The following is a 14,719-nucleotide window of genomic DNA, read 5'->3' on the forward strand; positions in this document are numbered from 1 at the left end:
TCGAAAGGGCGGAGGTAGAGGATATGATTCGAGCGCCACTTACGGAGTACCCATCCAGCAAACAGCATGGCAAACAGCATGGCCATTATTGTTTCCTTCTGAAAAAAGGGCGGTCGAGTTTTGGGGGTGGGGGGTTGTCACTCGGCATCAAAGTGAAACAGTCTTGAGTGAGTGAGGTTAACGAAGAAAATTGACTGGAAAATGATCACTGCTGCTTGCTTGAAACACCCCCAAAAAAGAAGTGAGAGTGCTGTTTCTTGAATCAGATTTAGGGGCATCAAGCCAGTAAGTTTGTCTCAACTCAAAAAACTATACATGTCAAAAAGGGACAACTCAACGGCCAAACCTGGATTTCCATCACCAACCCCCGAGAAATACACCCCCTTTTTTGACCTTAATCATCCATTCACACCATTTCTACTCTCTCTACCTGTAGAAAAAAAAAGTGTTGAACTTTCGCTCCTTTTCCTTTTTAACCCCCCCTTTTTTTACAATCAAAAGCCCTATCCATCTTCCCAATCCCACCCACCCAGTGTCCTTTAAACCCATTTATATTTATTCTTCATTTTTCACACGTCAAAACCAGACGGCATGTTCGGGGGTATCGTTCATTATCGAGTTTCTCATCTCTCTTTTTTCTTTTTTTTTTATTATTACGTCATTGTCATCATCGCACTCTTAGTGGTGGAACAGACGAATGTTCTGCTCCACAAAGGTGATGCCCAGCTTCTCCGCCGTCTCGAACACGGGAATGTCGTTTTGGCTGCCGAGGGGAGCGGCAATGTACTTAGCGCCCGATCGAGAGGCGCGGTAGACATTGTCGGTGAAGGGGAACTGTTTTCACTCTTGTTAGTAGCTGCTTTTTGAGTGTTCAGAACAGGAAAAAAACCTACGAAAGCATCGCTGGAGACAACAACATCGGTAAGCTTGCCGAGCCACTCAGTCTTCTCCTCCTCGGTGAAGGCGGCAGGGACCTCCTCGAAGAAGCCCTCAAAGGCCTCACGCTCAGGGCCGGACTTGGGGACCTGACCACTGACGAGCAGGTCAATGGCGTTGCTCTTGTCGGGGCGCTTGGTGCCCTTCTTCCACTTGATGCCCAGGACGCGGGGGTGGAAGCGGAGCCACCAGTTGTCGGCCTTGTCACCGGCAAGACGGGTGCAGTGGATTCTGGACTGCTGGCCAGCGCCGAGACCAACAACCTGGCCCCTAGCAGCGTAGCAGACAGAGTTGCTCTGAGTGTACTTGAGAGCAATGGTAGCGACAGTCAAGTCACGCTGGGCGGTCTCGGAAAGAGGCCCGGCGTTCTTGGGGGTGATGATGTTGCGGAAGGTCTCGGGCGAGATCTCGACGTCATTGCGGCCCTGGGCGAGGGTGATGCCGTAGACGGTTCTGGTCTCGGACTTGGAGGGCTCAAACTCGGGGTCCATCTGGAGGACGAGGTACTTGCCGCCCTTCTTCTTCTTGAGGATCTCAAGAGCAGCGGGCTCGTACCCGGGGGCGATAACACCGTCGGAAACCTCCTTGGAGATGATGCTGGCAGTGGGGACATCGACAATGTCGGAAAGAGCAATCATGTCGCCGAAGCTGCTCATGCGGTCGGCACCTCTGGCGCGGGCATAAGCCTGAGCGAGACCGGAGCTCTCAATGCCGGGGATATCGTCAACCATGTAAACTTTGCGCTCCTCGGCGGTCAAGGGCTCGCCGATGGCAGCACCGGCGGGAGAGACGTGCTTGAAGCTGGCGGCAGCGGGCTTGCCGAGGGCCTTCTTGAGCTCCTTGACCAAAGGCCAGCTGTTGAGGGCATCGAGAAGGTTGATGTAGCCGGGGGCACCGCCGAGAACCTTGAAGGGAAGCTCGCCCTCCTTGACGTAGGCGGAAGCGGGCTTCTGGTGAGGGTTGGCGCCGTAGCGGAGGGGAAGGTACTGGAGGCCGGTAGCGTACTGCTTGCGGAAGAACTCGGAGATGGCGGCATCGTAGTCGGCGGTGTGCTCGAAGGCCTTGAGGGCATAGAGTTTCCTGGTCTCCTCCTTGACCTCACCGGCCTCGATCTCTCTGAGGAACTCGGCGTAGTCCTTGGGGTCGCTGAGGATGGTAACGCGAGAGTGGTTCTTGGCCGCGGCGCGGATCAGAGTAACACCGCCGATATCGATCTCCTCGACCGCCTCAGGAACGGTGACATTGATCTTGGCAACCGTGTCCTTGAAGGGGTACAGGTTGCAGATGACATAGTCGACCTTGTCAATGTTTTGCTCGGCGAGGTCCTTCTCGTCCGAACCGAGGTTGCGAGCCAGGATGCCGGCGTGAACGGCGGGGTGGAGAGTCTTGACACGGCCACCGAGCATCTCAGGGGCCTTGGTGATGGCAGAAATGTCCCTGGAGAAGAAGCCACACTGTCAGCCACTTTCTCCCAAAATGACTCACCCATGAAGCCGAAGCTGGGTAACCGATCTCGAAGTAGGGAGGGTGAGGGCACTCACTCGACAGGGAAACCAGACTCCCTGATCATCTTTGAAGTGCCGCCGGAAGCGAGGATGCGCACATTGTTCTGGACAAGGCCCTTGGCCAAGTCCAACAGTCCCGTCTTGTCATAGACAGAGACAATCGCAATTCTTTGAGAGTCGGCCATGGTGACTAGAGTGTATGTTGCGCGGGGCAATCTGTGATCGTGAAAGAAACCAGGAAGGTTTGTCAAGGTCAGTCAACTCTTTCTCTCTTTCTTGATCATGTATGACGTGAGTGTGTCACTCACTGTCTTCCACACCAGAGGAGCAAAGCTTACCAGTTGTGTTTCTCTCTACCAACTCTCTGGATGTTACAAAGAAGAGAAGAAAAAAAAGAAGAAAAAAAAGAGAGAGAATCAATCACACCATGCAGAGGCTCGCCTCGTCTAGAGGAGTCTAATATTTTTTTGCGACACCTGCCCGTCCCCTACCCCCCCTCTTCCGTCACTCCCCTATCAACGCTAATGGAGGGGTAGCTACGGGTGCAATCTGCCCCACGATTCGCCGTGATCGGGCATGGCCCCACACTTGAAGCAACAGGAAGTGCATCCACCAGACTTATGTAATTGCCGGGCTAGTCTCGATTGGACTGTGGGCTGGTATAAAAATCTCTTGCTGTGCCATTTTCCACACGGCGAGTCTCGCATCTTCAACCTGTTTTGGTGGTGATGTCGGTGATGGGTTGCCACCACAGCCCTTGGAGCTTCAATTGATTGACTTTTGACTTCAATTGAAGCTTCCTTCCCTGTTGTTTGGGACCTGGAGCAACCCACCGCCCGACGGCCAGCCAAAACCTTGTGGCAGACCGGCGCACAGCTGCGTCGACTGCTGACAGTCCACACCTGCTCCCATCAGCCCTTTATATACCAGTGCTCTGCAGCAGGACTTCGCCCTTCGGGGCATTTGGTCAATTTGTAAGTTTGGCTCAACCATCTGCTTCTCACTTTGCCAATAAAACTAACCTCTTTCCCAGGAAACGATACAGAGAAGATTAGCATGGCCCCTGCACTAAGGATGACACGCTACTCAAAGAGATGCTAAAGATTTTTTTATTTATTTTTGACGTTTCTATGTCCCTGACATGTTCAGCAATCACCTCGAGATTCCTGCTTAGAGGCCAGGTAGGTGGTTGACTTGGAGGAGGTCGAGCGTTCGAATCCAGCCTGGATCGTCTTCATCCATCCCGCTTTTTTTCTCAACACCACTTGCTCCCACTCCCAGTGACCCTCCCCTCCCCCCCGGCATTAGTGTGTACAGCTCTGAGCAACTTCCCCGTACTCTTTTAGCTGAAGGATAATTCTTCGTGCCAAGAACAAACCCCCCATGCCTTGCTATTACCAAACACCTCTGTTCTTTCCACATAGACTCAAGGTGCATGAAAGCCGGGCAACATATTCCCAATCAAGCTCCAGACAAGAATCTTGATATTTAGCATCAACAGAAAAATACAAAGACAATACCCAAAAACTGCATCATCCAACGCCTCCCAATGCCTTTGTTGTTTTGTTTCCCATAAAATATCCAGAAACGGACCAGCACCATTTTTTTTCCCCAGCCCTTTGATCAGACATCAAGCTCACTCTTGATACAACCTCCCCAGCAACCCCTTCTCGCCAACCCCCCTCCTCTCCTCATCCTCCGCAATCTTCAAAATCAGCTCCCCAAACAACCCATTAGCCCACCCGAACCAGCTCCTCGTAAAGTCAAACTCGCGCCACGCGTTCACCGTTTCATGGATAACCCCGGCGCCCGAAGTCGAATTAAGCACCATCAACATCTGCTCCCCAACCACCCTCCCCCTCTCCTCATCCGAAAACCCAGCAAGGTCCTCAAACGCCGTCAGCGCCGCCACCGTAGCAGCCATCGGCCACCCCTTTCCAGGACCAAGATGAGGACCGCCCACGGCCGAAAGCGCAGGACCCTTGGCATAATACGGGTTGGCCATGCTCAGCACAAACTTGCGAGTGTTTTGGTAAATCTTGGCATAGTCATGCTTGGCTTCTTCCTCCTCGTCCTTCTCCTTCTCCGAGTTCTTCTCAATCGTACCGTTGCGCGCGCCGAGGCTCTTGTTCACAGACTTGACCATGCGTGGCGTCGTCGAGGTCTTGGTGTTGGTGTAATTCCACAAGGGGAAGGCCAGCAGAGATGGAACATTGGCATCGTCCATCAAGTTGGCACCGCCATACCCATCAACTTCGTACGCAAAAATCTCGCCAAAGTCGCGGTGCTTGACAACGGCGTCTTTGGCAATGCCGTGGCGGATAGTCTTGGCCAGCTTGCGCATCTCTGTCGTAAGATTAGCAGCCTTGGGGTTGAGTTTCTGCTCGGCGAGCCCCTCCATGATCGCAGACGCCTGCTCGAGGTAGGCAGCAAACATCATGTTGCTGGGAGTCAAAAGCTGGAAGATGCAGGCGTCATCGCTAGGTCTAAAGGCAGATCGAACCATGCCGTTCTCCTTGACGGGGTTACCGAGGCCGTCATTCGTCAAGGTCTCGGAGCCACGGTTGGTGTACCCGGTAAAAGTCCAGGCTGACGGCAAGACGTGTCCCTCCTCATCGTATGTCCCGAGACGCATGGCGGCTGAAGCATCAACAGCCGCTTCCACAGCGTTGACCCAGGAGTACCTGGAGAAGAACTTGAGGTCGTCGGTCCGGGTATAGTAAGCGGCGCTGATCTGGAGGAACGAAGCCAAGCTGTCCAGCTCCCACTTGCAGTCAAACACCAGCTTGGGGTTGTAAGGAGGCTGCGGGTTGTTCTGGTGGAAAGCACCGTTGTGCGTCGGAGGAATGCCGCTCTCGGGAGGTGGCTGGAACGAATGGCAGTAGGGCGAAATGACAATGTATCGAGAGTGTGAGTTGATCAACCCACGCCACAGACTGGCCAAGGAATCAAACTTGTCAGACGGCTCCAGCAACGGCAGATACGAATAAATCTGACTGGCAGAGTCACGGAGCCACATGGCGTCGATATCACCCGTGATCACATAGGTGAGCTCCTCATCCGTCATCACCGTCTGCACCTCGTCAGAGCCTTCTTCTCCCGAGCCGCCTTCCACCGTCTTGTTGGCATATCCACGCCATTTGACCATGGTGTCGAGCGTGTTTGGGTAGCTGTTCTCAAACAGACGGTAGAGATCCGGGTCCTTGATCACCTTCTTCATGCGCTCAAGCAGAGCTTCAAGAGCGGGCAGCCGGAAAGTCCTGCACTCGGGGGGCGGGCGCACAAATGGGAACTTGCGCTTGCCTTCAGAGTGCGGTCCCGGCTTCTGTCTCTGCAGCTGTTCGAACCCGATACAGTCAACCTTGGCTGTGGCAGCCGGCCCGGCCTCTTCAGTGGTCGCGAACTGGTTCCCAAAGTCGGCCAGCCCAACGTCGCTATCGTCACCTTCTGCCGGAGGGACCTTGGTGGTCTCGGGCTTGGTAGGCGTGGCTCCATGCTCTTCGGTGACATCGTCTTCGCGCTCGGGAGAGCCTGCCGGGTTCGTGTTTGGGTGTGCTACTTGGCCACTGTCGTGGTGGTGAGGGGTAACATGTTCGGGAACTTTTGGAGCATGTAAATCGAGCGTCTCCTGCCTGGGCGTGGCTATCGGGGACTGGTACCCAAGCCAGAATATGATGACGGTCAAGAGGAGAGCGATACCGATGACTCTCCCCCTCCGGTTGCCGGTGAGAAATGGGACGACCATGGTGTCTTCAGGTGGCGGCCGCCGGTTGGACAAGTTGTCCACGACCGAGTGGTGGGTTGAACAGATTATCCGACTTGGTGAGTGAGAGGCATGTAATGATATCGTAATGACCACCAGAGGCCGGAACACAGCAAATTCCACCGCAAGAGCAGGTGAAGTTGACGAGGCAGAAACATCGAAATTTGTGGCAAAAAGAGAAAGAAACAATCCCGGGTTTCCTCGTCAGGCCCCAAATTTCCCAGAAAGGGAGGAAGTCACGACAGGACCCCAGCTTGTTCATCGCATCTTTGCTGTCCAGCCAGCTTCTTGGCGAGGTCTTGTTCTGGCCACTTATAGGCTTGGGAATGGGACAAGCGGTGGGTAGGTCCAATAGACTGTGGTGGCCCAGAGGCAGGGATGTCCAGCCTGACTCTGACCCCTGAACCATAGCGGCCGTTGGAGATGCCGAGTGCCGATTCCTGAGAATGCTCCGCAGTAGCCTCACTTACATGGCGCAACAGAAATGTTGGATGAATCATATTGCTTCTAAGTATATCGTTTTCCTTTCTCTAGATTACGCGAGAACCGTTGTCTGTTTGTCTATCCCATCAAAAAACAAAAACTCCTTTTTCCTTGTTGCCGGGTATTGCATTATTATCCTCCAGAGCCATACTCGCCATTATTACCATGCAGATTCTCACCGAGACAAGTCCTCACTGCTACTAGACTGCAACTCTTCCTCCTCCTCCTCCTCTTCCTCCCCCTCATCACCTGTCACTTCCTTCTTCTTAGGCTTCCAAGCCGGAACATCCTCACACCCCTCGGGAACCCGACAAACACCCCTCACATCACACGTCTTCCACAAAACCTCCTTCACCTCCCTAAACACCTGCTCCGGCGCATCCATCGCCCAAATCACATCCAAATGCTCATACCCCGGAATGACCTTCTGATGCACCACCTCCACATGTGGCTCCCTCCCCCTCTCAAACCGCCTCAGCAACTTTTTCCCATCCACCAAATCATCATCCCCCGCCACCCAAAGCGCAAAAGGCGGCGCCCTCTCATCATACCAAGCCGTGCTCCCCTTCCTCCTCCTCCCCTTTTTTCTTTCCCTCCCCCCCCCACCACCATCAGCCATATCCCTATCTACCTCGCCCAGAACCCCCTCTTCCCCAACCTCCCCATCCTCCCTCTCCTCAGCCCTCCACTCCTCCTTCGTGCTCAGTATGCACTTCTGCCTAGCAAAGCACTCCCTCCCCAACCACCACCTCATACTCTCGCTACTGACAAAAACCGGCGCAAACCTGAACATCCTGTCCCTCAACCCCCTATCCCACCTCCCATCCCCCCACCCAAACAAGAAGCCGAAAACCTTGTACCCCAACCAGCCATACACCCTCCCGTTTAGTCGCCTGTGCATCTCCATCATGAACGGAATAAACGCGTGAATCCCAAAAAAGACCCTGAAAAACCCCGGGCTTATGACCCTCATGAATTTAAAATACATCTTCCCAATCAACGGCCCCGCATACGCCGCCGGAGCCAACCCGCAAAAAACCGTTATTCTGTCTCCGAGGTCAGGTCGCTGCTCTTTTGCCAGCGCGACCAGGGCTTGCGTCGTGCCCTGCGAGTGGCAGATCAGTCCTATTTTTGAAAACCCCGTCTCGTAGCACACACGGGAGATCAAAGCCGGGAGGTCAAAGACGCCCATTTGGCGGATGTTCCAGGCCCACATCCTCGGGTCGGAGTACTTCAGCAGCGTGTGCTTTGGCGTGAAACCGCAGCGGTTGTTGCCCAGCCAGACGTCATACCCTGCCTTGGCGAGTAGAAAAGCCAGGGAGTCGTCATCGTTGACGCAGTACGCCCCCGAGGATTGCAGTAAGCCGTGGATCAACAGCACCGGGAACCTCGCTGGAGAGGATGGGGGTTTCCTCGGGGGTGTGAAGGTCTCCGGGCCGCGATGGGCACGTTCGCAAGCCGGCAAGGGGGTGTGCTCCTTCGGATCGTAGACATGCCAGAGGTCGACGAGGAAACCGTCTTCCGTCTGGACTTCAAAGGGTTCGATATCGAGGCCTACTCTTCTGGCGTAGTAGGCTGGGTCGCAGACCAAGGGGTCGGGGCCGCCTTCGGTGGGGGGGTAGGGGGTTTTACCTGATGGGCGGTGGCCGGATAACCAGGCTTCTTCTTGCCGTTTCCTGATCTCGGCCCGGCGGGTTTCTTCCTTGTAAAAGGGGCGGGAGGAAGCGTCGGGGTTGCGAAGCGTGACGAGTCGCCAGAGGTGTTGGACCGAGGGGCCGATGGAGGTGAATAGCGCGCCGAGGACGATGACAGCTAAGAAACCGAGGGAGAGGAAGAAGGAGGTGAATCGGAAGATGAGACACTGGATGTGGGTCATAAGGGAAGGGGGACCGTATAAAGGTAGAGGGGGGAACAAGGGGTTGGTGTGGGATGGTGGCATCGACCTTTTGAGGCTGGCGTCGGTCGGTCTTTTGTTTGGGGAGGTGCCATTTTGCTGCTGGGAGAGGGCAATGGCTTTTTCTTCGTTGGGGGATTGGATTGTGTGGTGGTGGGTTGGTTCGAGTTGTGTTGCGAGTTCTTCTCGCAAGACGTTGAGCTTGTGAGCTTCCTGGACCGGGACGGTTGGGAGCCGGTGGCCGTCGGCTGTTACTATCACCGTGTCGTGGGGGGTTACGAATTGGGCTTCGACCGCGATGGCGTCGTGGTTGCCTTGTTCTGGTGGGAGGAGAGAGAGCTTTTCTGATTGCTCGGCGAACTCGACGGCTGTTTTGGCGAGTTCGTTTTCGTCTATGGCGCCTGGTGGTGAGGACTGGGTGAGGGTTGCTTGGACAGCCATGGCTGAAGGTGAGGGTGGCTTGGTCTCCCTCTGAACGGGGAATATATTGCTGATATCATACAGGTTGAACCGATTGGAAAGAAAATACCGTCGTGATAGTACAACAACAGGTGTCTAGATCTTGAAGAAACCGCCCGTCTCACAAACAGAAGAAAAAACATCAATGAGACTCGAGGCATGCCATACTCCATCCCCACATGCCAGACGTCATTTGTGGCTGCAGGTACTAAACGGGACAAAAACGGTCTCGTTCCGGAGAAACCAGCCACTGTCGACAAGACTTTCCCCCCTCTTGCGATCGAAACTGAAAAGGATAAACCATCCACATCGAGCAAAAGGCAGGGTCACAAACAAGCTTCTTGTCATGACATGGAAAGATGGATGTCGAGGGAAAACATAACCCCCTGCGTCACCATGCAGCTGGGAGCATGGGCGCGGGGGGTTGACAGGGCCTTGCGATTGATTTAGGTCTTTTTCAGGCATGTGAAGATCGCTGATCACAGTGGGGCTCTGCTGGGTGGGTGGCTGACAGTACAACCCTTGGGCTTGGGACTTGGGATGAACCTGAACCGTCACCAACAACAACAACTGGAAAATATTTCCCATGGACAAGAAACCTGAATGATCGAGAGGTCGTGACTGCTATTCGTTCTCCCAAAGATTGGCATAGATGTCGTGCATAATGAGGCAAGTGACCACAAGTGACCCGGAACACTGGGTACCTGTCTGTTGAACTGAACATTGGACGTCTGGCAGGCTGGCACGAAAGAGCAAGACATATCACGGTGTGGAAAGTAAAAGACTAACCCGACAAGCCTATTTTCGTAGCATCATGCCGTTCTTCCAGCCTAGACACTACATACGTGAACCCAAAGAGAAGGGTTAGGGTTACCCTAGTCCCGGCTGGGTAAGCGGATCCGCGAATAGCCAATGCCATATGCCGAGGTGAAAGGAAGCCGAAGCCACACCACCAGCTGCTGCTGGGTTCACCACCACCAAAACAGGCGGGTCTACTTTCGCGCTGAGAGTCTCCTCGAATGCTTTAAACCCCAGAGGCCATTGGGTGTTCCTAGTCAGCAGCTGTATTGCTCTGCTACCTCCTCATTCTCAAATAACCATCATCTAATTTTTCCCAACCACAGCTCCCGAAACCGTTCATGTACCTTGCTGGACCGCCCCTACCCTACCCACACCACGACACCACGCGACGCTCGGAAGCCATAACCCCCACGACAACGTCGCACCGCGCGAACTTCCAACCATGGCAGCAGCTTCAGAAGTAAGAGGAGCAAACAAGAGACGGGTCCGTCGACGCAGACAGGACAAGCCAGCGCTGGCGGCGCGTTTGGTGCTTGATGACCATGTCAAGAGTGATGTGGGCATTGTGTCGGAGGACTTGTACGCAGAGTTGTTTCCGCATTTGCAGCATGGTTGGTCTCCTGTCTTTTCTATACTGACTTGTCAAGCTGTTGATCCAGTGCTAACATTATCTTTTGCTACCACAAAGCCCACGAAGACGAAGACCACCACCCCCCTCCCCGCCCTTTCGTCCACGTCGCCATCGCCCCCTGGGCACCAACCGCCACCCCCGAAGCCATCAACTGGTCAATCGTCCCCGTCACAAAATCCTCGGCCCTCGCCCCAAACACCGTCCAGTTTGCCCCCTCCTCCCTCGCCCTCCAGTCCTTCGCCATCAACCTCAAGCAAGTCGCGCCCTCGCGCCTGTCCAGCCACAGCAGCAGAAGCGGCATTGAGATTTTGGTTCTAGACGTCACCGCGATCGCCCTCGACACCGTGTTCGTCAGCCTAGAAGGGGAACTAGCCAACCGACTGGAGAACGGCGAGGGCACCTTCTTCAGAGACCACCCCCCCTCCAAGGGCAAGGTCACCTCCTCCGCGGGCGGCGCAACCCCCACCCCCGAGGACCGTCTCACGGCTGCGTTGCGCACGGCGCTTGATACGCTAAAGGTGGTTCACACGGGGGATATGTTCCCGCTGCCACTCCCCCCTCACCCCGTCACCCACATCCCGCCCAACCCCGGCAGGATTGCACTGTGCGAGCCCGTCGGTCAGGGGATTCTCGCGCCTAGTACCAAGATTATCGTCTCGCGCGGGAGGACTCACTCCAAGCACAACCGCTCGTCCGCTCCACCGATGCCGAACACCCGGATCGGTGGCGTGACCGAGGAGGATGAGGATACGTCCAATGATCAGTTTTACTCGGCAGCTGAGGAGGGCGCTCGCACAGATGCCCGGGTGGAGGAGGACGGGGACACCGAAACCGAAGTGGAAGAGGCCGAGGACGAAGAGGAAGATGCATTGTCAGACGACTCGATGGACGAGATGATCTCCCTCCAGGCTCCCAGCCTGACCTCTGCCATCACAAGCGGCATCGGCACGCCCACCACCATTGGGGGTCGAGGCCGTAAGACCAACGGCATGAGCAGCGCTGTCTCTGTCTTTTCCAGCTTCACCGCCACAACCGCCCGACCCGACCGTCCCCGCGGTAGGCTGTTCAAAGCGCACGGTCTAGTCCAGCCGGTGCCTCCTGAGGTCCTGCATCCGAAACCTGCTCCCGAAGATGATGAAGAAGCGCGGATCTACGTCGACGTGAGGGATCTTCCCCGGATTGGGTGTTTTTCGGGGGATTGGGTCAGGGTTGAGGCGGCGCAGGAGCCGCCGTCGAACGGGTTTGGGCAGTTTGGGCTGGGGAGCTTTGTTGACGCCAGCCCTGATGAAATCCAGTGGAGACCGGCGAGGGTGTATGGGTTGCCGGAGGGGTATTCGTCCAGGCCTGTGGCACGAGTGCCGAGCTCGAAACAGGAGGGGAGGAGGATGTCGTTTTTCGAGAGCCAGGTTCAGAAGGGGGGGGGCGGGACGGGGCCGGGGGTGTATGCCTCGCCTATATTTCTGGCGAACCTGGAGGGGCCGGCTTATTTGAGGGTGGCGCCCATTCAAAGGGGTGGGGGAGGGCGTGCGGGGATCAAGGGGAAGAAGACAACGCAAGGGGTGGCGGCGGTGCTTCAGCCGCCGGCGGCGAGGGAGGTGATTTTGCAGCATGTCAGGACGCCGGTGGCGGTGGAGAGGGATGTGCAGACTGCCGTGATGGCGGGGCTGAAGTTTTGGTTTGAGAGGAGGTTGAGGGTGGTGAAGGGGGGGGATCTAATTGCTGTGCCGATTGATACGCAGCTTGGGAGGACGCTGCAGGAGGGGACGATGACGGGTGGTGGGGAAGGGGAAAGTGCGGTCGATGACGTGCTGGGGTTGATTGCCTCGAGGAGGACAGACCACCACAGCCTCAAGTATGACGAGGTGGCGTGGTTTAGAGTTGGGCATGTGTCGGCTGCGAAGCAGGAAGTTGATGCGGAGACGATGGGGGAGGAGGAGGAGGAGGAGGAGGATCCCTGGGGGGGGGTGGCTTGTGTGGATATCTCGCTGGCGCATTTGGAGCAGACGGGGTCGACGACGAGTCGGATTCCGGGGATTGCGGGTAGTACTTGGAGGTATTATCTTGGGATTGATAGGTTGCCCAGACAGCCGTCCTCTCACGCCGGCAGCCCGTTGGTGATTGCGCCGGAGAGGACGGCGGCTGTCTCCCCTCTGAGGAGGAAACTGAGGGAGTTGATGGCTGCTGCTACTAGCAAGCCGGCGCTTCATCTCAAGATGCCACCCGTGGCTATCCTTCTTGTCTCTACCCAGCGCGCCATCGGGAAAGCCTTCACCGCGTCGCAAGCCTGCGCCGATGTTGGGCTGCACACCTTTGCCGTTGACGCTTACGACATCGTCAACGACTCCGGCGCTGGCGGGAGCGACGTCAAGACTGCTGGGTTTTTGACATCGAGGGCGGAAAGAGCGATGAGCTGCGGCCCGGATTGCTGCGCGCTGCTGATTAGGCATATTGAAGCTCTGACGGCGGACAGGATGGTGACCAGCATCAGGGAGGTGCTCCAAGATGCGAGGGTGCTGATCGCCACCACGACCGAGGTGGAGAAGGTGCCTGATGGGATTAGGGCGCTGTTTACGCACGAGCTGGAGATGACTGCGCCCGACGAGGGAGAGAGGGAGGCGATTCTCAGGACTATTCTGGACAACCAGGGTGTTGCTCTCGATCCCGAGGTTGAGCTCGGCGGGATAGCGCTCAAGACTGCTGCGCTGGTGGCGGGGGATTTGGTTGATGTTGTCGAGCGAGCCCTGGTTGCCCAGAAGGCGAGGCTGGAGGCCTTGTCGGCAAAGGCGTCCAAGAACGAGGGCGTGCCTGTCACGGTCCGGGATGTGAAAGTAGCTGGTGGGCCGGCGGCGCAGGGGCTGACAAAGTCTGACTTTGAGGTTGCGGTCGAGGCGGCACGGAAGAACTTTGCGGATGCGATTGGGGCGCCCAAGATCCCGAATGTGACTTGGGATGATGTGGGCGGGTTGAATAATGTGAAGGAGGCGGTGACGGAGACGATCCAGCTGCCGCTGGAGAGGCCGGAACTGTTCGCCAAGGGGATGAAGAAGAGGTCTGGCATCTTGTTTTATGGTCCGCCTGGAACGGGCAAGACGCTGCTTGCAAAGGCGATTGCGACGGAGTACAGTTTGAATTTCTTCAGTGTCAAGGGGCCCGAGCTGTTGAACATGTATATCGGTGAGAGTGAGGCTAATGTGCGGAGGGTGTTTCAGCGGGCGAGGGACGCGAGGCCGTGTGTGGTTTTCTTTGACGAGTTGGACTCGGTGGCGCCGAAGAGGGGGAACCAGGGAGATAGCGGTGGTGTGATGGATCGGATTGTCAGTCAGTTGCTGGCGGAGCTGGACGGGATGAGCGGGGGGGATGAGGATGCGGGGGGGGTGTTTGTGGTGGGAGCGACAAACAGGCCGGATTTGCTGGACCAGGCGCTGTTGCGGCCGGGGAGGTTTGACAAGATGCTTTACTTGGGGGTGTCGGATACGCATGAGAAACAGATGAAGATTATGGAGGCGCTGACGAGGAAGTATGTATTCCCCACCTTCACCTACCCGATAATGGTTGCTAACGACGATGTCAAAGATTCACCCTCCACCCCTCAGTCTCCCTCCGCAACGTCGCCGAGCGGTTGCCGTTCACTTACACCGGCGCCGACTTTTACGCCCTCTGCTCAGACGCCATGCTCAAGGCTGTTACGAGACAGGCTGCCCTCGTTGATAAGAAGGTCAAGGCTATCAACACGGAACGTCAAGCGCAGAATCAACCTGAGATCACCACCGCTTACTTCTTTGACCACTTCGCCACGAAAGAAGACGTTGCGGTCATGGTGACGGAGCAAGACTTCCTTGACGCACACAGTGAGCTTATTCCCAGCGTCAGTGCTGGGGAGCTGGAGCATTACGAAAAGGTCAGGGCTACGTTTGAGGGGGTGAAGGACAAGAAGGAGACGACGACGCAGCAGGACCAGCAGCAAAACGGGAGGTTGGCTGTGGGGAAGAGGAGTGCCAGTGATCGGAGTGTGGTTGTGCATAGGGGTAAGGGGAAAGGAAAGGGCAAGGCGGTGGCGACGGGGAGTGAGGAGGATGAGTGTGATGATGGGGAGGGGGTGAATGGTGGTGGGTATAGGGATAAGGGGAAGGGGAAGGCGATTGATGTTGGTGGTGGGAGTGGTGCGCCGTTTGGGGGGCAGGGGCAGGATGATGACGAGGGGTTGTATGACTGATATGAGGAGATATTTTGTTTATATTGTACAGAAG

At 56.0% G+C, this 14,719-nt stretch overlaps 4 protein-coding genes across 4 annotated transcripts; 1 reads left to right on the top strand and 3 right to left on the bottom strand.

The window, feature by feature from the left end:
• Positions 1–214: 214 nt before the first annotated feature.
• On the bottom strand, positions 215–2,937 carry ADE17 (bifunctional phosphoribosylaminoimidazolecarboxamide formyltransferase/IMP cyclohydrolase). The gene is made up of 3 exons (XM_062907518.1): positions 2,478–2,937; positions 894–2,373; positions 215–834 (listed from the first exon to the last, which is right to left on the bottom strand). Exons 1-3 carry the CDS (start codon positions 2,624–2,626, stop codon positions 679–681), a joined length of 1,785 nt encoding a protein of 594 aa, XP_062770472.1. The 5' UTR covers positions 2,627–2,937; the 3' UTR covers positions 215–678.
• A 1,140-nt stretch (positions 2,938–4,077) lies between these two features.
• QC763_109310 (uncharacterized protein) lies at positions 4,078–6,186 on the bottom strand (the record flags this gene model as incomplete). Its single annotated transcript, XM_062907519.1, has 1 exon — positions 4,078–6,186. The coding sequence occupies one exon, from the start codon at positions 6,184–6,186 to the stop codon at positions 4,078–4,080; it is 2,109 nt and encodes a 702-aa protein (XP_062770473.1).
• A 676-nt stretch (positions 6,187–6,862) lies between these two features.
• On the bottom strand, positions 6,863–9,022 carry QC763_109320 (uncharacterized protein; the record flags this gene model as incomplete). Its single annotated transcript, XM_062907520.1, has 1 exon — positions 6,863–9,022. One exon carries the CDS (start codon positions 9,020–9,022, stop codon positions 6,863–6,865), a length of 2,160 nt encoding a protein of 719 aa, XP_062770474.1.
• An 843-nt stretch (positions 9,023–9,865) lies between these two features.
• PEX6 (peroxisomal assembly protein) lies at positions 9,866–14,685 on the top strand (the record flags this gene model as incomplete). Its single annotated transcript, XM_062907521.1, has 3 exons — positions 9,866–10,452; positions 10,530–13,989; positions 14,046–14,685. Exons 1-3 carry the CDS (start codon positions 10,284–10,286, stop codon positions 14,683–14,685), a joined length of 4,269 nt encoding a protein of 1,422 aa, XP_062770475.1. The 5' UTR covers positions 9,866–10,283.
• Between the last annotated feature and the right edge of the window lie 34 nt (positions 14,686–14,719).

Source organism: Podospora pseudopauciseta, chromosome 1, assembly GCF_035222475.1.
Source record: "Podospora pseudopauciseta strain CBS 411.78 chromosome 1, whole genome shotgun sequence".
Classification (NCBI taxonomy): Eukaryota; Fungi; Ascomycota; class Sordariomycetes; order Sordariales; family Podosporaceae; genus Podospora; species Podospora pseudopauciseta.